General features: G+C 41.3%; 1 protein-coding gene across 7 annotated transcripts in view; it reads right to left on the minus strand.

Annotated features, from left to right (window-relative positions):
* Positions 1-25507, minus strand: part of ELMO1 (engulfment and cell motility 1) — a 586094-nt gene that overhangs the window by 157697 nt on the left and 402890 nt on the right. For all 7 annotated transcript variants that reach the window (XM_033193626.1, XM_033193625.1, XM_033193622.1 and 4 more), the window contains one exon: positions 4058-4194. In XM_033193626.1, coding sequence (XP_033049517.1) covers positions 4058-4194 — 137 coding nt within the window. The remainder of the gene's footprint in view (positions 1-4057; positions 4195-25507) is intronic.

Raw genomic sequence — 25507 nt, forward strand, 5'->3', positions numbered from 1 at the left:
AGAACACAAACTCAATGGCCTGAATCAATGGATTATTCTGCAGAGTGCTATATTGAGAAACTGAAAGAAAGTACTTTTCAAAGCATAAATATTTTAATCACTCTCCAATTCTACTTCTCTTATATAAATAAAAAACATTCCATCTGCTGCTTCCCAAGCCCGGAAGAGCAGACGACAGCTGCTTTTCCAAACACCCTCTTCCAGCAGTGGCATTAACTACCAAGCACTAGATATCTATAAACTGGTGTCCCAAGCAAGGCGGGCTGCAGAAGCTATTCCTGCCTCTGATAGAATCCAGCGTAGTTTGTTGGGCAAATCAAAATTTTAAATTGAGGGGCACTGCTTCTCCAGTGAGGAGCTAAAGAAGGCAGATAGCTAAGTCCTGCTCACAGAGCCCTGGGTCTCAGGGTTGACAAATAAATCCACCTTCCACGCTCTGTTTCCAGTGGCAAGAGCCTGAGATGGTGTCCAAGAAAGTTGAAAAGAAATTATGTTTCATGTTGGGCTTTTTAAAGATATTTCTGAATTTGAATGTGGACAGTCAGGGAATAAGAAAAAAACATTAAATCCACCAGTAATTCACAACCCACATTTGTTCCTAAATTCAATCTCCTCTGCTACCAAGTTAATAACAAGAAGAAAAGTGAACTGATTTAACTTTCAGCTCTTCTCTCTTCTCCAATTTATTATCAGGTAAAGCAGAACAGTGGCTGATAGATGGGCAGCAGGAAAAAAATCAGAAAGGCAGTCTTCAAAATGAACTAGAGGCTGTCACACAGGGGCTTCCTTTTTAAAAAGGCTAGCGGAGGCAGAACAGGGCCATAAAAGAAAAGGGACATAATTATATCTGTATCTGAGTTGCCACTAGCAGAACTCTGTGACAGGTATTATGTCTACCAGCAAAAAGAAAAACAAACGAAAGGCTCGTCTCTCCGTGTTTCATTAATTTAAACTGATCTACACATCTAAAAATCTAATATAGCTGCAAATCAAATACACACTGGAGCAGGCAGAATAATAGCTTCCCATTGGTGCCTGTGTTCCGATCCTCAGAACCTGCAAATACGTTACCTTCTGCAGCACAGGGGATTGGGGTTGCAGATAGAATTAAGGTTACTATCAGTCAACTTTAAGATGCGAAGATGATGCCGGATTATCCAGGTCACCCATTGTAATCACGAGGTCCTTAAAGGTTTGGAAGACCAAGGCAGAAGAGGGATCAGGGTGATGGGATGGCATGTGAGAAGGACTCAAGCTGTCCTTGCTGGCTTTGAAGATGGACAACAAGGACATAAGCCAAGGAATGCAGGTGACCACCGGAAAGTGAAAAAAGCAAGGAAACAAATTTTCTCCTAGAGCCTCTGGAAAGAAACAGCTCCGCTGCTGCCTTGATTTTAGCCCAGTGAAATCCACTGTTGACTTCTGAACTATGAACTGTAAGATAAATTTGCATTGTCTAAGCTTCTAAATTTATGGTAATTTGCTATATCAGCAACAGAAAAGTGATATACACATGATAGAAATGTAAATACCTGATACATTTTTCTGGTTACATAAGTACGGCATGCATAGTACTGAGAAAAAGGAAAAAAATAAGCAAACACAACAAAAGTATTTAATGTAGCAAATTAAAATTCCTTGTCCTTCCCATCCCTGATTTTCCTCTGCTATCTGCTCTTGCCTGATGGCTATCTGGATGTGAGGCAGGACCCTCTGGCTCTCGGGCCTGGAGCTGTTTGTCCTCAGCCATAAACTGCCATCCCTACTTGGCAGTAGAGGTGTGACCCCCAGCATTAATCTATGATCTGTAAACAACACAAAAAGACGGCATGAGAGCTACAGTAAGAAACTGCACCCAAAACCTGGCTCTTAGGTCTTACTGAAGAGATTTCACAGCTATATAGGCTAATTATGATAGAAGTTTCAGAGTGACACTCTGGGGGTTTGCTGTCTCCTGCCAGGGCCCTGAACAGGCAAGATGTCTGCCACCAATCTGACCACATGGCCATAAGCCACAGGGACCCTAGAGCTATGGTCACCTCCCTCTACCAGCTGTGCCCACCTCCTCCAGCCTGGGGCCTCTGGCTTCCTTTGCTAACAAGGAACTCTTGGTGCTTCATGTTATAAACCGTAACTTCTATAGGATTTAAGTGTCTGAATGCTCATCCCCAGAGTCAGTCCTCTGCAGAACTTTCATATTTTCTACACAGCTTATCTGTGCCTAGATCAACAACAATAATATCGGAAACATTATTATTTGCAGATATTATTCTGCAAAAATGCAGAATTTATAATTCAGGAAAAGCAGGATAAATGAGATCTCTCAGAAAGCAGACATCTGATGCCCAAATCCGTAACAGCTGGTGAGGTCTCCCTCTCCTGGAGGAACAGGTGTCCCCAGCTCGCAAAGCTGAGGACTGGATGGCTTTCACACAGCAGCACATGAAAGAGCTGAAATGATCCAGGGCAGAGTGGCCTTAGTCCCTTAGCCAATTTCAAAGACTACTGATTTAACTCTCTTTTTTTGGTTTGATTGAACAAAGGCCTCCCTGCTCCTCCTTCCCTCTTTCCCAGGGATGATTTGCACCTGAATTGCAAAGTCTCTCATAATCAAGTGAAGTACATTTAAGAGGCTGCAGTTATAATCATAAAGAAATTAATGGGCTTCTTTTCTCCACTTTCCTTCTTGAAATGTGCCTGTCCTCCGGCATAGCTGCTCAGACACACAACGGCTCTGGATTGCAGCTTCTAGACCAATGCTCTCCACAGAAGGGCATTACTGGGGTCTATTTCAATGAATTCAATGGATGACCAAGATGCAAAGGACAGATAGTTGGGATGACAGAGATGATATGGCAGGTGAGAACACTGTGCTGAGGAAGAAAGTCAGATTAGGACCTGACTGAAGCTTGGGGTCCTTTTCCTGATTTTCTTTCTTTTCAATTGGTGTTGGTTCAAGATGCCACAAACCAGAAATATAGTGGGAAACAAGGATGAGATGTATATCCAGGGAGGAGGTGACAGGGAGGCAATAAATAACAAATATATTAAGTGCAGGTGAAATTCAGATATTACGTTATGCAACAAGCACATGCCCATGAAAGCCCCACAGTATGACTGAGGCCTAGACCCTTCGACTCTTAGTCACAGCCCTTAGTGCTGGGTGAGTGGGCATGGGTGACGAACCCGACCACATTCAGAGTCATCTATAGCAGCAAACTGAAAGTACTAAAGGCTGCAATATGCCATTAGTTATTACTGCTAATCAGGCCTTTATCTAAGGACAAAGATTTTGCTTCTGTATGAAACCATGGATAGTGCTTCTGCTCTCTTTAAGTTGGCCAGTGCCCTTCCCTCTGCTCGTTATTCACACACAAATGGAAATGTGAAAGTCACACTCTAGTGAGACATTATGATATAGAAAACCAAGGGACATCTCAGTTCAAAGGATCAAATGCTTACTGTAAACCAAGAAATGTTGCATATAACCTTAATGACTCAGTTCTTTGAAAGAGATCTTTCATTTTAATAAAAATTTTTTTGATACAGCACGGGGCAGATGATCACAAAAATTTTTTTGATACAGCACGGGGCAGATGATCACAACACATCCATAATTCACAAAGAAATCACTGGACTAGGTGCAGCAGTCTTCCTGATCTCATTTGCTGTGTACCAGTCTCCTGGACAGGTGGAGGGAAGGCCCCTTCCCCGCTAGATCTTGCAATATTGACAAGGCATCCCAAACTAATGCTCTGAAAGGAAACGTTCACCTTGATAATGTATCTCAAGAACAACTCTCTGCGGGTGACTCCGGCTTAGACAAAAGGAACAAAGCTGCTCCAAGCTTACCCCCAGAGGGATGAGGTCATCCCCAGCACACAGATTCATGTCTCCACAGGGATGTTTGTCTTTCTCCACTCTTGAAGCAACTGTCATTGCAATCTTCCTCATTTCCCCACCTTGCCAAATGCCTTCTGCACACAGACAACGGACCATGCAGCAGGTCCCCTTGGCGTCACGGGAATCCCCTGCCTCTACCCGAGATCCACATTACCTTGTTGAAGTCTTCAGAAGTTGCCCTCATTTCCTTCCATGTCTTGTTCAGGAGCTGGATACAGATGCAGAAAAACTCCTCAAAGGATCTGTCGTGGGTGAAGAACATCGGGTGGAAGTCGTTGCAGGTCTCACTAGCTGGAGGAAACATGGAAAATAAGGGAAGAAGTTTTAAAACAGTGAAACGCGAGGACATAACCACAGGTAGGTGCCCCAAAGGGAGACAAGTGGAGACATCTTTGGTTCAGCCAATAATGGTGAAAAGGCATTTCTGAAAAAGCAACCAAAGGACGGTTCCCATACAACTTGGAAGCTTAAGGTCAGACGGCCAGACCTAGCCTTAGGCACATATTTTGACTGACAACAGTCAGTCCCTAACCCATGCCAGGACATGGTCCCTTGGCTTTGCTCCAAAACTGCTGTGTTGATTATGAGCCCTATATCTGCTTTCTTGACCTTATACAGATTATTCAAACTGCCCTCTCAGGCACAGCTCCTCCATCACCCTCAATTTCCTCTTTCTTATCAGAATAACTGGCAGAAGATGGGTTTTCCTGAATACACGATTAATTGCAACTTTGAAAATAGCATCCACGCTTATTTCTCCAGGGGGCTCTTTTCTCTCTTATGGCAGTAAGCAGGGGACATTTGAGATCATTAACCATCTGATGCCATTAACCATTTGTTTTACATTTCCAGGCACAGACGGCTGGAGGTCAAAGCAACCCGAATGGCTTTGAAGGCGGCAACTGGTCCAGTCCTGGGCAAAACCGGAAAGTCAGCCAAAATTGCCTTCAAGCCCCCACAGGAGAGCTTCCTTGGGTCAGACCTAGTGCTCTGAACACTGAACTTTACGTCTGGTCCCTACTCTCCTCCTCCTCCTCCTCCTCAGACCAGCGCCCCAGCCCCTCCCATCATCCCATCAGTCAAGCTTACATTTTTATAGCCCTTCTGTACATTACACCTCATTTGATCTTTACAGTTCCTCTTACCACTCATGTCTTATGGATGAGGATATTGTGGAGCCCATGGAATTAGGGTTTGTGACCCCCAAAACCAACACCTTAAGGTTTTAAAAAAATAAATATATATGCTGTTACATACAGTGAAAGTCTTTCTATTTTATTGGGAATCCTTTTTTTTAAATTTTACTTTAAGTTCTGGAATACAAGTAGAGAACATGCAGGTTTGTTACATAGGTATACATGCAACATGGTGGTTTGCATGAGGACTGGATGACTTTCAGGCTTTCACACAGCAGCACATCAACCCATCATGTAGGTTTTAAGCCCTGCATGCACTATTTGTCCTAATGCTCTCTCTCCCTTAGCCCCCCAACCCCCAGCTAGCCCCAGTGTGTGATGTTCCCCTCCCTGTGTCCATGTGTTCTCATTGTTTAACTCCCACTTATGAGTGAGAACATAAGGTGTTTCATTTGCTGTTGGAATATCTTTTAAGGTCGATTCATCCTCAAGGCTCAGAATGGTGGGGTTTCAGGCCCCGGAAGTCCAGGACAGGATGGAGGGAGGGGTGGGAGCAGACTTACAGCAGAGACCTTCTGTTCTCGGGGAGAGCCCTGGTGCCTGCCATGCAGATGAGCAGCGGATCTGCTCAGAATCCCATAGAGCAGGCCCCCAGTGAACAAACCCTGATCAAGCCTCACGGAAACACACGCAAGGGTACCCGGCCACCAAGCTATTACACACCAACCTCTTCTCTCTTCGACCTTCATGAATACAGTGAACTTCAGACCTCTCCACAGTTTAAAACAACAGCAACATGGTGTATATTTGCACAGCTCACCACTTCTAAAGGGCACAACCTGATTTGAAGATATGGTAATGCTGTTTTCTTCCGAATAAAGTAAGGGCATGGGCCAGGAGCAATGCATAGTCCTGTAGGAAGAGTCCAGGGGTTGGGGGACAGAAGATTTGGGTTCAAGAGCAGCCCAGGCCAATCAGGAGCAAGTCACTTCACCTTTCTAAGCCCCAATTTTCTTAATTAAAAAATGGAGGGCTGGGCACAGTGGCTCACACCTATAATCCCAGCACTTTGGGAGGCCTAGGGGGGTGGATTATCTAAGGTCAGGAGTTTGAGAGACCAGCGTGGCCAACATGCTGAAATCCTGTCTCTACTAAAAATACAAAAATTAGCTGGGCACGGTGGCATGCGCCTGTAGTCCCAGCTACTCTGGAGGCTGAGACAGGAGAATCGCTTGAATCCAGGAGGTGGAGGTTGCAGTGAACCGAGATCACACCACTGCATTCCAGCCTGGGTGACAAAAGCGAAACTCCACCTCAAAAAAAAAAAAAAAAAAGAGGAAATGAAATCGCCTCTGCCTTCTCCCTAGGCTTCAAAGCAGATCAAATAAGTCAACTGATGGGAAAGTGCTTTGGACAGGATAAAAGTTAACACCAATATGGAGGGAAGTGGTGGTGATGACAATAAATATTGCACCTGCCTACTGTTCCCAGAAACGTGAGCTTTTCTGTGATTTCTTTTCCCACTAATTCCTAGTCCAACCTGTTCACATTTCAGCAGTTAAAAGCAAGAACATATAAGTCATCCCACCCCAGCCTGTGTTATAGTCTAGCAGAGAGATGGCAAATGTGAAGTTCTGACCTGCGACACAAAGCTATTTAAGAAACTCAGAAGATCAACACTGGCAGCCTGTGCAGTTTGCTGCCCTGGGCAATGAGCGGTCGGTCTCACTTTCATAAGCACCAAAGCTAATGAAATTTACAAATTTTCAGCTGTACCTTAAAACACTCTTGCCATCTAAGAACTTGTTATTAATCCATATTATCACAGTATCATTTTTGGATCTAGTGTGATTATATGTCTACTTTATGCCCTAGTAAAAGTTTTTATGTGATCAGTGGAGCTAAGATAGCCAGACAAAACTGAGACTTGCAAGCCCTGCTCTTACTTGGGTAAAGAGGGAGGGAAGTGACATCATTAGTAATTAACTAAACAATTCGTTGTGTACATATGACATGCCAACGGTTCTACAAGCACTATTCTTGCAACAACCCTCGAAGGCAGGCCTTATGGACATCCTCATTTTATATGTGAGAAAGGTAAAACTTGGATAAATAACACCTTCCATCATGAGCTTTTTTTAGTTAGCCCCAAATGAGCATCTGAAACCCACAGTCAGCTGATCCAGCAGCAGACTTCCTACCTTAGTTGACATCAAGAGCTCACTGCATTTCTTTGTGGTTGCTACTTTGAAAATGAATTCCTCCACCCACTCTCTTAGGTCTCCCGTACTCCTCCTTCAACATAAACCCAGATCATGACCTGCAGTCCAATGTGGATCACAGCAAGTGCGTAGCCAGCACCTGCTGACTGAGAACACTCGGCCATGAGATAGCAGTACCAAGGCCAGCAGCCACGCACCGGGCACAGGATGACGGACTTCATGTCACTTATTATGTCAGGCACAAAAGGAAGATATTACTAACTTCTTTTTAAGATTATAAATAGGAGATTTAGAAAGGCTTGGAGACTTGTCCAAGGTCACATAGTTTGCAAGCAGTAGTGCTAGGATTCAAGGTCGAGTTGGCTCCAAAGTCCATCATGGTTCTGCTTCACTCGCTTTCCTCATTCTGTTTCTCAATTAACCCTGCCTCCAATGCACTTCTGCCAACACAAATCTGAAACAAGTGTTTTTCTATCCACAGAAAATATTTATGAAGTAAAATCTGACAAAAATGCAGCTTCATCGATGAATGCTTATGTATGTTTACTGTGTGAGATTCCTCTGCTTTCCTCCTACTACTCGTGGCTTACGTGGAGTTAGGTTGGAATCAGCAGGGTTCCACTCCCCTTCTGGACCTTACTCCTCCTTTCGTGGGTCTGGGCAAAGCTGCACTCTCGACAACTGTGTTGAGCAGCCAAGAAATCATCTACCTGGTTCCTAGCTTCTGCTGAACCAACTCTTTTTTCTTCCTCAAGGTATTTTATCTTTCTCAGCTTCCACAACATATAAAGGTTTCCTCAGGTGCTCAGTCACTGGGGAAAAGTCACACTGGATGAATGCATTTGATTTATTTCAAGAAACTCACAAGTTGGGTTTCATGTTAATAGAACCTGAGTTTTGTTCATGACAACAATGTGCCCAGCTAAAAAAGTACAATTTGCAGCCTCCCTTGTGATTAAGAGTCATCATATGACCCAATCCCAAATAACAGGTAAGTTGAAACTGTTGGGCACAGTTCCCAGGAAAGACCTTTAAAAGGGGAAAGACTTGGTTGACTTGTGGTCTTTTGTCTCTGCCTCTCCACTTCAACTTCTTCATGTCTGGAACACAGGAGGGATGACTGGAGCTCCTGCAGCCATTTTGTCAGCATAAAAATGAGGGCTATACCCTAGACAGTTAGTAGGAGCTCCTGATGACACTGTGGAATCACCACAGCAAACTGGAATTGGAATTCTTTTGTACATAATTCTTTGTACACAATTTGTTGGTATGTAATTCGCTTAAGCCATGTGAAATTACTAATATTAAAAAAAAAGCAAGCAAGTACATTGACAATAGCATAAGAAAACATGTGCTCAAGATCACTGGAGGTCAGAGAAAACACAGGAATGAGGAGGCAGGGTATTACAGCGGTGAGAGCGAGACAAACTTGCATTCAAATAATTAAATGTGATGCCCCCTAGCGTGCCATAAAACCTTAGACAAATAAATGCTCCCTGAACCTGTTTCCTCATCTGTGAAATATATGACCACAGAAAGTTTGTAAGCACCAAGTTAGATTACGTACATAAAGTATGTAGTAAAGTGCCTAGCACATGGCATAGGATTAGTAAACGGTGGCTATTAGTTACTATTTTTTTTTTTGAGACAGACTTTTGCTCCTGTTGCCCAGGCTGGAGTGCAATGGTGTGATCTCAACTCACTGGGACATCTGCCTCCCAGGTTCAAGCGATTACCCCGCCTCAGCCTCCTGAGTAGCTGGGATTACAGGCGTGTCCCACCACACCTGGCTAATTTTGTATTTTTAGTAGAGACGGGGTTTCTCCACATTGGTCAGGCAGGTCTTGAACTCCTGACCTCAGGTGATCTGCCCGCCTTGGCCTCCCAAAGTGCTGGGATTACAGGCGTGAACCACTGTGCCTGGCCTAGTTACTATTTTTAATCAAGCACCTGGCATAGGTTTAGTAAATGGTGGTTATTAGTTACTATTTTTTTTTTTTTTTCTTTTTGAGATGAAATCTTGCTCTGTCACCCAGGCTGGGGTGCAAAGGTGCAATCGTGGCTCACTGCAACCTCTTCCTCCAGGGTTCAAGTGATTCTCCTGTCTCCTCCCCAACAGCTGGGGCTACAGGTGCAGGACCCCATGCCCGGCTAATTTTTGTGTTCTTAGTAGAGACAGGGTGTCGCCATGTTGGCCAGGCTGGTCTCCAACTCCTGACCTCAGGTGATCTGCCTGCCTTGACCTTGCAAAGTGCTAAGATTACAGGCATGAGCCACCATGCACAGCTAGTTACTATTTTTAATCAAGTATATGGCATAGGCTTAGTAAATCGTGGCTATTAGTTACTATTTTTAATCATCATCCCCAGCACATTATATAGCTTCTTAAAGACTCCAACAATTCTAGGAGATGAGGAAGGAAAGAGGAATCTGGTGAACGGCCTTTAGGGTCCCGTAGGTAAGGAGGGGATAGAGTCAACCAATCATTTTTGATGATTATGTCAAAAACCTACTGAAGTATTCAGACTCCAAAGCTGAAATTTCACATGAAGAGGTAACTATGTGCGGGGTAATCTTTTAAGGACTTTTGTCTGAACTCTCTGAATGTGTAATAATGATAAAGGTACTATTATTATCATCCCTGTTCCACAGATGAGAAAACTGAGGAGCTGTGAAGATGAGTAACCAGCAGCGACAGTGCCAGAAATCAAATCCAGCATTCTATCTCCAGCACTGGTGTTTCCGACCTCCATATGAAGGGGTTGGCCTGCCATCATTCTAAGATTTTTGAAGACTCCTCCTTTGCAGGGAGATACAGGCAAATAACAAAGTAAGAAGAACTTGGTCCTTGACTGGTAACAAAAGAAACAGTGAAAAGGTTTTTGTGTATGTGGATACAAGCTTCATCAGTTCGCTGTGAGGATCAAATGGGAACAGTGACTAAGACAGCAAGCTCAGTGCAAGTGTGGGCCAATGGGGTGGCCATGTTCACCATTTACCAAGTGGAGCCTCTCCCAGGCTACACATTTCTACACGTGAGCTTGTCACCTTGCAGATACAGCCTCAGTCTAAGAATAGAGTTCTTAGGTTTAAATAAACAAATAAAAACAGGAAGTGTGAGGTTTATGACTGTTTTTAAAGGAAAACAACACTTACTGAGAAAAAAAATTAGCAGACAATATTTTGTAAATGAAATTTAGAGAGACACTTTCAATGAGACAAAAATAGTAAGATGTTTAAAAACGAAATTGTTTTAATGACCCTATTTTTAACACAATGAGATTTTACTTTATTTAAAAAATCCAACACAATGGTTTTTTAAGTCTGGAATATTAAGATATTTTCAGGACTGAGGGTACAACAGATTCTATTAATTTGCTGATATCTCATTCACTTATAAGCAAGCCAGCTTTGAAAGCAGCTATAACCTGAACATACATGTTTTTAAAAATAAAAATAAGAATGCTGTACATTTATGTACCACTTTGCCTGTCAAAGTAGATGTATTCCTATTTTGCACTGGGTAATGTGTGGTGAGGCAGGTTTTGTCACTGGCTCTCAGAGAACAAGGATTACTGCAGTGTAGCAAACAAGCAATGAAAAATGAGTGCAGGGAATGGTTCTAGAGCTGACCATAACCTTGCAAAGGTCACTGCAGCTCCCTGGGCTCCAGATTTCCTACCTGTAAATGAGTTGGGCTAATTGATTTGTAAGGCTCTTGCCAAGTCCAAAATTACAGCAGTCTCCATACACGTATACACCAGATAATGTATCTTCAACTCCCCAAAGCCCATCCAAAATTGTAGAATTTAGAGAGTCTGCCCGCACTGAACTTTAGTTCCTAAACTACTGTTTCCTTTATTGACAGGATGACTACACATTTAATTTAGAGTGTAAAGACATTAGAGTGGTATTTGATAGGTTTAGCAAGTGTTTGATGAGCAAGGATATATTCCTTCTTTCATAAGAAAATTGTCAATTGTTTTTACACTTTCTCAACTTGTTAATCGTACCTAATGCAGACCATTTCATAAGGAAATTACTTGACTAATGATAGAATGACAAGATCACAGGAAAATGCATACCATTTTTGTTCTCACAGAAATTTTCTAAAGACAAATATACATTTTCAGATGCTGAAAAGCTCTGTTTATCCTTTCTATGACCTTGGTGAGGCTAAGAGAGACTCTGAACCCATTCACAAATAACAGAGATTTGGGAAGCACTGGGCAAGTATGAATATTTTTTACCATGACTTCATGAGCTATTGCAACAGACTTTGGAAATGGTGCACTTTGAAAAAGACACACGCACTGGTCTAACACAATGGACATTTTGTTGTAAAATTATGAATGACAGGAAAAAGGGAATACATCATACACACACAAAGGCATTTAACATAGAAAAACTACTAGAGCAGTCATTAAAATCTGCCTGGTGATCCACAGCACAGAAACTTACAGTAGAACTATTTGTGGTTCTATGGTCAATCTGGATAATATATTTATGAATTCTCTGATGCAGATGTATATTTATACACTTGTATAAAAATAATCTTACCCTACTTAGAAAACTTTGAGTTTTCTATTTTTAAACCTGGTATTCCTTAACGGTTTGATTTTGGAAGGTGGTACTGTGTGGGGAGATGCTAAAAGTTCAGAACCTTTTGTAGGTGGGAGAGGTGAAAAGAGGAGAGTGGGGTCAAGAACTTGAAGTTCCTTCACTGCCTATGAGTTCAGCCTAGATAGAAGCTACCATCCCTGCTCTTTCAGGACAGGGGATCAGAGGCTTTAAACTTTCACAGCTCTTCTCAGCTCCTGAAGTCTGGTTTAATAGAACTCTGGATAGTCTTTTGTATCCTCAGCCATCCTAAAAATAGTATAAAATTTATACTAAAAAATAGTATGAAATTTATCCAATGCTTCATTGTTCACCTTCCCTTGGGCCTTTTTTTGAGGACATGGAGAGAGGAAAAAAAATACCGACTAGTGTTAAGGCTGAAAATCAGACTCATAGCACCAAAAGACAGCCAATTCAGCAAAAGTAATCAGAGGCCACATCCCAGGCACACAGGGTGTGTTAATAAAAGAGCAGAGCTTCTGCAGCCAGGTTGGCTTGCATGCAAATGTTGACATCACTACTTAATAGCAATGTGACCTTGATCACCTTAAAATTCCTCCAGGCCTCTATCTCCCCATTAAAAAATAAAAAAAGGAAAAACCAATGGCATCTATCTTATCAGCTTGCTGTTAAGATTAAATGTAGAGTGATTCATATATTAACTGAGATAAAATTAGCACTCGATACATGTCAATTGTTAGTAGTTTTAATAACAAAGTAATTATTACCGTACCTAGCTAAAATGCCAAATTTGGAAAACTTTTGGGACCAAATATAAAGACTTGTAAAATGACAGCAATGAAGACAGTGTGATATTGGTGTATGGATGGAAAAACAACAATGGAACAGAACAGGGAGTCCAGAGACCCATATATATACAGTCACTGGATTTATGACAGAAATGACACTGCAGTGGAAAGGAATTTCAATTTGTTGAACTGGGCCAGTTGTATATGCATCTGGAAGAAATGAATTATGACTCCCTACCTCCTACCATCTGCAAAGATCAATTCTGCATGAATTATAGATCTCAATGCAAAAGGAAAAACAACAAAGTTGTTTTCATATAACATAGGAATATATTCATGATTTTAAGGTGGGCAAAAGTTTCTTAAACAAAACAGAAATATCATTAATCATAAGAAAACAGTTTGATTCTATTATATTAAACTCAAGAACTTGTCAAAATATACAATAAAAATGGCAAATTTAGAATAGAGAAAAAACTTTAACATTATCTAATAAAGAACTGGTATCTATGACACATAACCACTCCTATAAGCTATAAGTCACTAAGAAAAAGACAGACAACCCAGTAGAAGAATGGGCAAAATGTAAATGGGCACTTCACAAAATAGGATGTCTATGTGGCCAACGAACACATGAAAAGGGGCTAAGCTTTTTAAGTCACAGAAAAAAATATGCAGCTTTAAACAACAATGAGCTACTTTCATACGTCCACCATAAGGGCTAAAATAAAAGATGGAAAACAGTAAGTGTTGATAAGAATGTGGAACAAATGGAATCCACTGTTGATGGGCGTGTAAAATTGTTCAACCACTTTGTAAAACAGTTTAGCAGTATTTACTAAAGCTAAAATATTCTTACTTTATAATACAGCAAGTCTAGCCAAAGATATAAACCCGACAGAAATGCATACATATGCATTCCAAGAGAAATGTATATGAATGTTCATAGCCGCACTATTTGTTAGAGCCAAAAACTTGAAACAATCTAAATGTCCATCCAGCAGACTGGATAAATAAATTATGATTTATTCATACAGCAGTGTACTTACTACAAAGAAATTATTTTTAAAAATGCTACACACAATATGAATGCATTCAAATTAACTTTCACAATAACATGAATGAACTGAAAGAAACATAATGTGGAGCAAGAAGAGCCCCACACTAAAGAGACCATAGGATATGATTCTATTTATTTAAAGGTCAAAACAGGCGAAATTCATTGATGATAATGGAAACAGGGTATTGTTCTTTCGGAAGTGAGAAGAAACTGAGACTGAGAGGATGGCCCAAGAGGGCCTCTGAGTGTTATTTAATACCTTTTCTTAATCTAGATAGTAGTTACATGGGCAGTTGGTGGTTTGAAAATTCATTGAGCTGTGTGTGCTCTTTGGATTTGAACACCTCTATGTAAGTTACACTTTCTATGAAAAGTTAACTTAAAAAGGTGGAATATGAGCTCTCTAGGAGCAGATATCCTGTCTATCCAGCAGGCAGGATAAAACTGTAACATTTCAAAAATATGATTTCAGTGGGCTTTTCAGAATGAGTGTTGTGTATATCCTGCCCATCACCTCTAGAAATAGGGATTGACATTTTATGTAACTAGGTTTACTGGCTGGGTAAAAAAGTACATAACTGGTTTATGCAGACATCCTGGACCAATCACCTAACTGCCATCAGCTTCTAAAGTTGGGCAGGGGGTACCTCTCCATACCTGGACTTTAGTTTAATTTCATCTGTTGGATGGCTAAATGAGTATATGCATGCATTTTCTTGTTTTTTGAGATGGAGCCTTGCTCTGTCACCCAGGCTGGAGTGCAGTGGCACTATCTGGCTCACTGCAACCTCCGCATCCTGGGTTCAAGTGCTGGGATTACAGGTGCATGCCACCAAGCCTAGTTAATTTTTGTATTTATTTATTTATTTTTTTTAATAGAGACAGGGTTTCACCATGTTGGCCAGGCTAGTCTTGAACTCCTGACCTCAAGTGATCTGCCTGCCTCAGCCTCTCAAAGTTCTGGGATTACAGGCACGAGCCACTGGCCTATGCATGCATTTTCTTTCGTGAATGGGGATCCCAGTCTTACTGAAGGGTACTAAAGATGTTGATGCAAAAACTATAATAAACTTGATTAGTCGTGTATGAACTCTAAAGAAATGTTGCAGAGTTCTTTCAAATCATCTCCCTCTCTTTTTCCTTCCCTCCCTTCCTTCGTCCATTTATGGGTGCTTCCCTTCTCCCTCCCTCCCACCTTTTCCCTTCCTTCTGTCCATCAATTCATGTGCACATTAGTCCATCTGTCGGTCCATCCATCCATCTAACTAGCAAGGTGGTTACGAGCATGGCCCTGGAGCCAGTCTGTCTGAGTTTGGATCCTGGCTCTGCCACTCATTATCTGTGTGACCTTGAGCTCATGAGCAAGGAGAGATGGGTAAAAGCCAAGGCTGAAGAAACCGGCAGACGTCGGTTCGCACAACGCTTTGTAGACCGCATTAGGGAGATGAACTTATTCCACCTGCGATGGGAAGCGATTAAAGGGGTTTAAATAGGAGTGTGAAAAAGTGACAACTTTCCATCTCTTTTTTTTACTTTTATTTTGGTCTTTGTTTAATGAAATTAAAATTCAGGTGATTTGAGGATTCTTGTTATTCTGGAATCCAGTGAACTGATATTTCAGCATATTAAGGATGAGTGATGAACCAGGTAAATACCTTAAGCACAAAATGGTTAGGAGTGTCATTCTGGAGGTAGGACTGCAGCTAGAATTCTCCCTCTGCCACTTAACTGTGTGATCCCAACCAAGTCTGTTCATGTCCCTCAGCCTCTTTTACTATGATGAGAATAACAAAAACTCATATCTTGTAGAACTGACTGAAGATATAGTAGAAAGATTCCCATAAAATGCTTAGTTCAGCACCTGACATTTGGTAAGCACTTCATAAATATTAGTCATAAAATGTTACGCAGAATAAAAATATGATTTTTTTTTTCAAAAAAGTCCTTGCTTTAAGGTTTAACTTGTGGTGAAGTCTTATTTACTTAGCTTCGCATTAGAAAGGTACCCTAATCTCCTAGAAAGTTATAGAGCAGCATTCCCAAGGTCATCTTCTGAGATGTTGAACTGAAAGGCGAAATATGCAGAAATTCCAGCAAATTAAGATTTCTGGTAAGTGCATACTAAGTAGCCCCTGGGAATTTGCTTATAATTGAAAAATGGTCTTGCTGATAGGCTCTGTGTTTGCTCTTTTCCTTTGTCCTCCAGTTGAAAACAATCAAGACGTGCACAGAAACAAAACCTGGATCATTTACCCTTCATCTGTTGGCAAAATAATCATTTCTGGAGCTGTTTTTAGGTCTAAGAAATGCACTTTCTTGGCCCAAAGAGAAAAAATAACAGTAAAAAACAACGAAAAAAATTTTTGGAGAGGAGTATCAAGTTTGTGGTGTGGGCCGGGCGCGGTGGCTCAAGCCTGTAATCCCAGCACTTTGGGAGGCCGAGACGGGTGGATAACGAGGTCAGGAGATCGAGACCACCCTGGCTAACACGGTGAAACCCCGTCTCTACTAAAAATACAAAAAACTAGCCGGGTGAGGTGGCGGCGCCTGTAGTCCCAGCTACTCGGGAGGCTGAGGCAGGAGAACGGCGTAAACCCGGGAGGCGGAGCTTGCAGTGAGCTGAGATCTGGCCACTGCACTCCAGCCTGGGTGACAGAGCGAGACTCCGTCTCAAAAAAAAAAAAAAAAAAAGTTTGTGGTGTGAATTAGCAACACAAAACTGAGTATGAAACACACTTATCTTGCTAAATACATTTTACTGACCTTCTGGGAGTGGTGTTGATGGAGCATAGGGAGATGCGTCTAACTCTATGCATCAATCTGACTGGGCCAAAGGGTGCCCAGATTAAACATGATTCCTGAGTGTGTGTGTGAGGGTATTTCCAGTAGAGATTAACATCTGAATAAGTGGACTCAATGAAGTAGATAGCTCTCCCCAAGGTGGGTGGGTAACACCCAATCCCTTGAGGGTCTGAATAGAACAAAAAGGTGGAGGAAAGAGGAATTTAGCCCTTTTTCTTGCCTCTCTGCTTGAGCTGGGACATCTCATCTCATTTTTCCCTGTCTGTGGACTGGGAGTTATATGATCAGTTCCCCTGGTTCTCAAGCCGTTGGACTTGGACTGAATTACACCACCAGCTCTTCTGGGTCTGCAGCTTTCAGATGGCAGATTGTAGGACTTCTCAGCCTCCATAATTATATGAGATTATTCCTCATAATAAATCTCATATATATACACTTACATACATATATATCATATATATTCTATATATATATGAGATTTATAAGGAATTCTCTCTTTCGCTGTCTCTCCAAATATATATATACATATAAAATATGAGCTATCTATTTTTTCTATTGGTTCTGTTTCTCTGGAGAACCCTAATACAAGAAGGGAGAGCAGAAGATGGAGAGGAAAATTCTAGTTGTGTGGTAAACAGTTCAAGGCAGGGCAAAGGAAAATATATTCAAGTGATTTCTGTATACCCTTGTTAAAACTTTCTTTATGAGGAAAATTATTCAGAGAAGTGGTACATTAAGAGACTGTCATACGGCAAATTTACTGTGGATATAAGTAATTGCCTGTCCAACCATGTGAGATGGGCACCTGAGGATTATGTTGGGATACAGGCAGATTAATGAGCAGCTGGGATGTCCCTCACTGAAGACCCATTAAGAACTGTGTCTGTCTTGCAGAGCCATGGTGTGACTTTAGATTACACCTTAACCTGGGGCTCAGAGCATTAGCCAGGTCTAAGGAGCTGGCAAATGGGCTAAAAATAAGCAATTCTATATTGGATAAATGTGAATTTAAGGATAAATGTCAAGGATTGCTCATTGCACAGGTTCTTTCTTGTCTGTGGTGTTCAGTAACTGACTCCCCTTCAAAAGTCATTACCTTGTAGTGATCACCTGTAGTGTTAGGGAAAAAATGCAAATGCTTTACAAGGAATTCAACACTCATCTAAACTTGAGCCAACTCCACTACTTCTTGCTTTTCTCTGATCTATGAATGCACCCTAAATTCAACCATAATTTATACTTCTGTCAAACAAACCACCCCTGATTGCATTTCCACATGCTTAGCTCATGGTTTTCCCTCTACTTGGAGCCCACTGAGTCAACCTCCAAAGCCCAGACCTCTGCTAATGGTACTTCACTTCTAAAGCTCTGTCCCACTTCTTGATGCTTCCATAGGTCTTTCGTTTCCTCCTTCCATTTGGATTCCCACTCCTGATTAGAAGCCTAGGGAAAGTGGGGAGGCTGACTTCATCATGTCTGCACCCTTCATGGCTCTCATATGGTCAGCCTTCCAGAAACACGTGACTGTACTCCCTTCCTTGGTTTCCTGCCTCCTCATGCCTCCAGCTACATGCTTTTCTTCTACGTGGCTTTCATTATGTTCCACTTCATGCACAGATCGTGGAGTATCCCCTAACGTACATCACAGCCCTCCTGCAGTGGGGCCAGCACAGACACACAGCGCTCTGGAAGGCTCCCCACAAGCTCCACCCACTGCCTTAAAATAGTCCATCCTTCAAAATGACCCATTCTTCCTCCCTCTCTCCTCCAACTTTCTGAAACTGAGTGTAGATGTTCTCTTAAAAGAGAACAATGAATAACATCACAAAGAAGCAAACTCATTGCACAAATTCAACAGAAAACAAAAGCAAATCTGATTATGTTTTTAAAATACAGAGACATAGCCCTCCTCTGTACAATTGCCAACACCTAGTCCCCAGGAAGGGGATTCTCTTTACCATGCACCACCTGCCCCATTTACAGGAACCTACTTTGAGCAGGAGTAATGGGCTTAGTGCTCATCTCAGCCTCTGTCAGGATGAACATGTCACCTCAAGGACTGCATAACATTGTCAACTATGTATTAATCTTGGACAAAGGCATTCAGGGAGATGCAGGGGATATTAAGGGAATGATCCATTGACAATCATGCTTTGGTCAATGTGAGATTTGAAAGGATAGAGATGCATACTAATAAAAATAGAGTTAAATCTTTTAATATTTTTGCCTGTATACTGTTTGGTTCAGTGTCTTAAACAAGTGAGTGTGGCAAGGACCATAGCTCTTTGCTACTCAAGCTCGTGTGGGAAAGGTCATGAGTGGAACACAGAGAGGCGCTCTTAGCACATAAACGCAACCCCAGACCCCAAGAAGCATATCCTCAAGCACTGTGATAACTGTTCAGGAAAAGGTCAAGTTTCACACAGCCACTTAACTGAGATTTACAAAAAAAGGGAATGCTAAAGGATAAAGCATTAAATATCAAACCAGTAACGACTGGCTGGAAAACTTGAAAAGGACATAATCTGAATAACATGACACTTGGCGGATCTGCTTCAGCAAATTAGGAGAGCCGCCTAGAAAGGTGAGTTGTTTATCTTAGAATATTGCAATGACCATACACTGGGAACTATTTTTTTTTTTAAACAAGTATTTTCTCATTTAATCTTCATAACAATATCACAAAGTTAGTGCAGCTATTATCATCCCCATTGTACAGATGTGAAAACAGAGGCAGAGGAGTGAAGGAGCTTGCCCAGACTCACAGAACTAACAAGAGGGAGAGCCAGGGTTTAACAACAGTTTTAGTACAGAATTCCTGGTACTTTGTTGCTCACTGGAGAAGAATTTCCTTTCATGGAAAAAGCAGAAAGTTAATACTTTCTAGAAAGCTTACTTGCCGTGATTTTAAAAAATAGTTGATTCCACTTCTTTTTTTTTCTCTGATCTTCCATTTTTATGGAGACCTGATCTTGTCAACTATCTAATTTTTGGACATGCAATCCTTACAGTTGATAAAACAGCACAGAATTTTCCACTTTATCCATGGCAAACTTGTATTCCCACAGAAATGTTATTGTTTTAATATTACTGGGAGGAAAAGTAGACAATTCACAGACTTTTCATTTCAAGGACTACTTATTTGTTTATTGGTTTTATAAATCTTGCTCTTTTTTTAAAAAAAAATTCTTTTCTTGAGAGAAAGTCTTGTGGTCTTGCTAGGATGGAGAGCAGTGGCATGATCACAGCTCACTGCATCCTTGAACTCCTGGGCTCAAGCAACCCTCCCACCTCAGCCTCCCAAGTACCTAGGACTGTGAGCATATGCCGCTACACCTAGCCAGTTCTTTATTTTTTTTTGAGAAAAAGTCTTGCTGTGTTGCCCAGGCTATAAATTCTGATTTCAGTACACAAGATACCAAATGCATCTCCTTTAATACAAGGCTAATATCCTGAAAGATTAAGAAATTCAAGCTAATCAGACCAATTTATTTCTTGCCATGCATTTATATAGTGCTTAATATATAACAACCACTGTTCTCAGTATTTTACAATTATCAAGTTATTTAGTTCTCCTATGACTCCCCATAAGACAGGTTTGGGTCTTATTTCCATTTCATAGGTGAGAAAAATGAGGCACAGAGAGGCTAAGTGACTTGCCCGAGTCACACAGCCAGAGAGAGGCAGAGCCAGATGTACGTGCACAAGGCAAGCGGCTTTCACAGGTTGTGATCTTAAGCAGATCTGTGTACAACCAGTGCACTCAGAGGTCTCCTTGGCCCAGAAGCTAAATAAATACATAATTGCTGCCATTATGCAGTAGGAGAGGTGAATTCGCCCACAGTTCACATAAAAAGACCACAGGCCTCTTTGATCCTGACTGATCACATACATATCAAAGATTACCCCAGGTGTCTCAGATTTTAGAATCTCTCATCAGTAAGTAGCCAAATTATATCAGTTTGATTCATTACAAACAATTCCATGCACACTGATTTCTTAAAAAAAAAAAAACAAAAAACAAAACCACCACAAACATTACGTAAGCTGGATTTCTTTATTTCACAGAAAGCGCCTCAAAACCAAACCAAAACAACCAAACACAACAGATGTTAGTGTTTTGGTGGTGTTTTGGGAAATAAATTTGAGTATAACACAGCATACTCACTAGGGTGTGCTCTCAGAATGTATTGCACTGTCTTCAATGTCCAGACATCCTGGAAGGGAATCTGGTTTTGCAGTTAATAAAAAATATTTGCACCATAAAAACGCCCTAATAAAATTAGGTTTAAACTCTTGTTATTGGTATAAGGAGTCTACTTTTTCATTCTCCACATCATTGTAAGCTAATTGGTATTCCTATGAATAAAACATTTTTTTTTATTCCTGGGCCACTGGGATGGAGGCACGTATAGATTCTGCCTTAGAAATCTGTGTTTGTGAAGAATTAGAGTCTTAAATTAATGGGTGAAGATCTTTTTTAAAACCTTAGTTTCCTTCTAAGTTGTTTGTAATACTGGATGTCCGCTACTTTTTTTCTTCAATCTTACTGACTTATAATGATAATCAACCCCCGAAGGTTCTATAAGATCCCTGCAAGTCTTTTCAGGTGGCTGTAATCCAATCACAGACATTGCCTCCAGGAGAATTTGCCCTAAATGAAATTCAGTGAGGGCTACTTTCCTCTCCAACTTCTTGGCCACCATCTTTCTCTCTCTTTCTTTTTAAAAATCTTCACTAAGTAGAGACCATTTTAGATAAGAACACAACTTAATGAAAACCTACGGATGAGACTAAACATAAGATGCTTTTAAAGGAAGAAAAATACTGATGAAATTGTTCAGAACTTCCTCCTATATGAAATAAGAGTTGATACTCTCAGGCGTTTTTGTTCCCATTCCTTGCAGATATTTTATTTTATTTCTTAGTCATTCAATTTTGTTACTAATATTTGAAACTGTTTTTTTCTCTCCCCTGACAAATGCATTCTGAAACTTACATTTTATAAACACTTGCCAATTCTCTAAAACCAGAGAGCATTTTTACTATTCTATTCTCCAACACATAGAAGTGACCCAGGACATCTTATATGGTTAATACAAGGTACAATCAGATACCCAATATGACAACATGGTTCTTAGTAAGAAAGACATCTATCGAGTATGTGTATATATTCACGCGGGTTCTTTATGAATGGCTTCAAAATTATTTGATAGTCATTAGGACCTCACAGGGGAAAAAAGCATCAGCTCACTAATACTGGAGAAGAGATATTTAGATAATTGTTCTTCTTCCCAATCTCATTGCTCTTTCTTGTCTCCTTCACAGATTTGTTTTTTGTTTTTGTTTGTTTTCCTTACGCCCAAAGTTCTTTTCTCACCATTCTTTTCTTCTCACTCTTCACTCTTGCCGAAGGAGGACTAAGCTGGTCCTGAAGCTTCTACGTTCATAGATGCCAAATCTCTACTTTGAACCAAGATAGTTTCCTGAGCTCCGGACAACTCCTTAATGGACATGCCCATCTTAGCCATCTCTTAGCCACCTCAAAGTCAAAATTAACAAAACATTAACTCCTAATCTTTATGGCTTATCCAAACTTACTAGGTTCTCCATCTCAGCTATTTCCGCTCAGTTGGCCAGGTTAGCCTTGACTCCTCTCTCAATCACCATCTCACAAGTATATTACATTTACTCCTTTCCTTTCCCACTCCACTGACCTTGGTTCAGGTGCTCATCACTGCTCTTCTGGATTAAGACAAAAGGCTACAATGGTCTCCCAGCCTCAGGACAGAACCATTTCCCTCACTGTCTTCCATGAGGAGCTCGTAAAAACCTAACTATAGCCACATTTATAGCCTCTGCTTAAAATCCTTCAGACAAAGTAATGCCTCTTCACAACTGACTAGCCCTGAATGAGATGGTTTCTGGGACAGCTTGAAAAAATGTTTCCAGAATGCACTTGCCAGGGGAAAAGAAGAAAACAACTGCAAAATTTTGAGAAAATAAGAGAATAACCAAAAACATAAAATAAACTGTTTGGAAGACTTCTAGACTTAATACACGCTCAGCTTTAATCACCCTTCCTCATCTCAGTCCACTCCTCAGTGGTAACTCCTGCAGGTCTTTCAGAATCCAGAGCAGTTGTTCCCACTTCCGAGGGATCCTTTTACGCCCATTCTCTATAGGTTGAACCTTCTAAGTGTCTCCATCTCACCCTCTGCCAATTTTTCAATGCTCTGTTTGCTTTTATGTCTCCCTGTGGAAATTCTAAGACCCTTGAGGCTTAGGAGTATGCCTTCTCTCCCTTTATATATTCAGTACTTAGGGCCTCAAAAAATGTTTGTGGAATACATGCTTACATGCGAAGTAGGCCTTATCCAATGCAGCCAAGTTCTTGAAGTCACAACACTCAAAAACTCTTCTTCTCCTCACATTTGAAATATTGCACTGAAATATTATATTCTTGATAGTGACAGTTAATCATTAAACATCCTTCCCCACTGGCAAAACAAAACATGACCACAGGAGAAGGCTCCGTGGAGACCATGCCCACACATTTCAGTGCCTGGGGTAAAATAAGCATGTAAGTGTGTAGGACTAATCATCATATTGCACCAGGAAGCGCGCCCTTCCAGATTTAAAAATATACTTGTTTGTCTTGATTCAGGCTGCTCCTCATTCCAGGCCTGTGTGAGTCATCGGAGAAACATCCTATTAGAGTGCACCCCTACTGATTGGCTTCCTTTGTATGTTCACGGTGACTCAGAAGAGATGACTCACAGTTCACGCTTATGACAAAAAGAACTTGCTCTCTCTTCCTTTTCATTACCCATGTTTTGCAGGCTTTATTGGCACCTTTGAAAAACATCTAAGGGAGCAAGGGAAAGGAAAACACAGGGGGCAGCCTGAGTATTGGCATTACTTATTTTTAACAAGCAACCCTACTTAAAGCACCTTTTATCAGGGCAGCACAGATACACTTCAGAGGCCTAATACATCCAAAGCTCACATTATTCCTGGAAGGTCAGTAACTGGATGCTGTTGCTCCACCCTGTCAGTTGATGGGAAGGAGCGATGCTCGAAGGACATAAAGATACTTCACAATGTCCCTCTGCAGGGGTGGCACCCAACGCTGGGCTCTCAGAGCCGCTGCTGATAAAACGGCTGGTTAGATCATGCTGTCTTGGTTATAATACCCAAAGCCTCGGCCAAGGAGAGAGAGATTCTCCAAAATAATCAGTGGTCAAGCAGTGAGCATGAAGCAAAGTGAGAGGACAATCCAACCACGACAATCTTCTGGTTGCCTCAAGACGCTCATGACCTCCCACTAGAAGAAACTGTTGGGCTCTGTGCCAGTCACAAAGAACAGAGGTTAGTTCCTTTCACTCCACTTCAGAAAACATTTCTGAGTGCTTATCCACAGAGATGGAATCAGGCATAGACTCTGACCAGGAGAGCAACAAGATAAAGTGCGGTGAGTTATACACCACAAGATAAGGATGGGTCAAGTGTCTGGAGAGTCCAGGGGAAGAGTTGGCTTTATTTTTTAGAGAAACTGGCATTTGAATTGCACCTAAGGATGGGTGCAATCTAAATCATACTTCTACACTTCATCATAGCCAAAACGCCAAGAAGTGATAAAATCATATTTCTGAATGTTTTTCTTTCAGAATAATTTACTAGTCAGGCTCATCTCAAATTCCATTTACATTCAGACTCCACATTCCATAATCACTGTCTCCTGGAAGCCATTGAAATGCATGGATATACATCTGCCTGCAAAGGAGACACTTCTGTGTGTAGTTCTGTCAGGGGTGGGTTTATGGTGCCCAAATGAACGGAGCAGGAGCAGCGCAGATGGGCTAAGTCCAAATTGCTCCCGCTTCCAGGGGATCCTTGTGCAGTGAGCTCTGCCTCTGCTTTAATAAAAGCGGATAAAAATACTTGCCACCTACTTACCTCCAAGGCACACTGCAAGGCTAGATCGTGTTCACAGCAGTGTGAATTTTTCAGGAGATAAGTGCTCTATGAAAACAAAGCTTTATTATCATAAATGTTGAGAGAAAATGAAGCAAAACCAATGTCTGGGTCATGTGTTTAGTGTAAAAAAACAAAAAACAAAACAGAACAAAAACCAAACAGACACCAGATTATAACTTTCCAGCAAGCTGGCATTCCAATGTCAAGGCCTGAATGTCCCTTCCCAGAGAGTAGGGCTACAAGGGTCCCCGTACACTGAATATCTGAGGAAATGAGGCAAATGCAGTATTTTGATGACAGATGTTTCTGATAAGAATACAGAATTTGGAAAAGAAATTGCAAGGCAAATCTGTCCCATGATGTGAGATGAGGGACATGAATACTAGAGACCAAGATCATCAGAACTGATCCCCAAAGAACTGTGAAGAGGACATGTAGAGGACACTAAGAGAAAGACTATTCATTGCCCAAGGCAGAAAGGAGTGGGTGGTTCCGAATCTCCAGGGGTGTGGAATAAAGACAACAGAAGATAAAGGGAAGACGTGAACAGGTAGCTAGTAACTCTCTGAATTAGGTTTAAGATAAGAGAGACAGTGCTGTGCAAAAAAAAAAAAAAAAAAAAAAAATAGAGCATTAGAGGACTTAAATCGTATTCCCATGTACAAATTAGATATATGTTCAGGAGATGAATTATTTCTAATTCCTCACAACCTCACACAGTTGAGAGATCAGAGGGAAAAATCATGTAATATAACATGAGTTAAAATGTGCCCTCCCACTCCCAAATTCCTATGTTGAAGTCCTAACCCCAGTAAGAATGCAACTATATTTGGAGAAACCGTCTCTAAAGAGTGAAGCTGAAATGGCAACAGGGTGGGCCCTAATCCAATAGGACTGGTGCCCTTATAAGAGGAGGATATTAGGATACAGACTTGAAGACACACGATAATATGGTCATCTACAAGCCAAGGAGACAGGCCCCAGGAAGAAACCAACACCTTGATCTCAGACTTCTGGCCTCCATAATCATGATGT

Source organism: Trachypithecus francoisi, unplaced genomic scaffold (assembly GCF_009764315.1).
Source record: "Trachypithecus francoisi isolate TF-2019V2 unplaced genomic scaffold, Tfra_2.0 Lachesis_group4, whole genome shotgun sequence".
Taxonomy (NCBI): Eukaryota; Metazoa; Chordata; class Mammalia; order Primates; family Cercopithecidae; genus Trachypithecus; species Trachypithecus francoisi.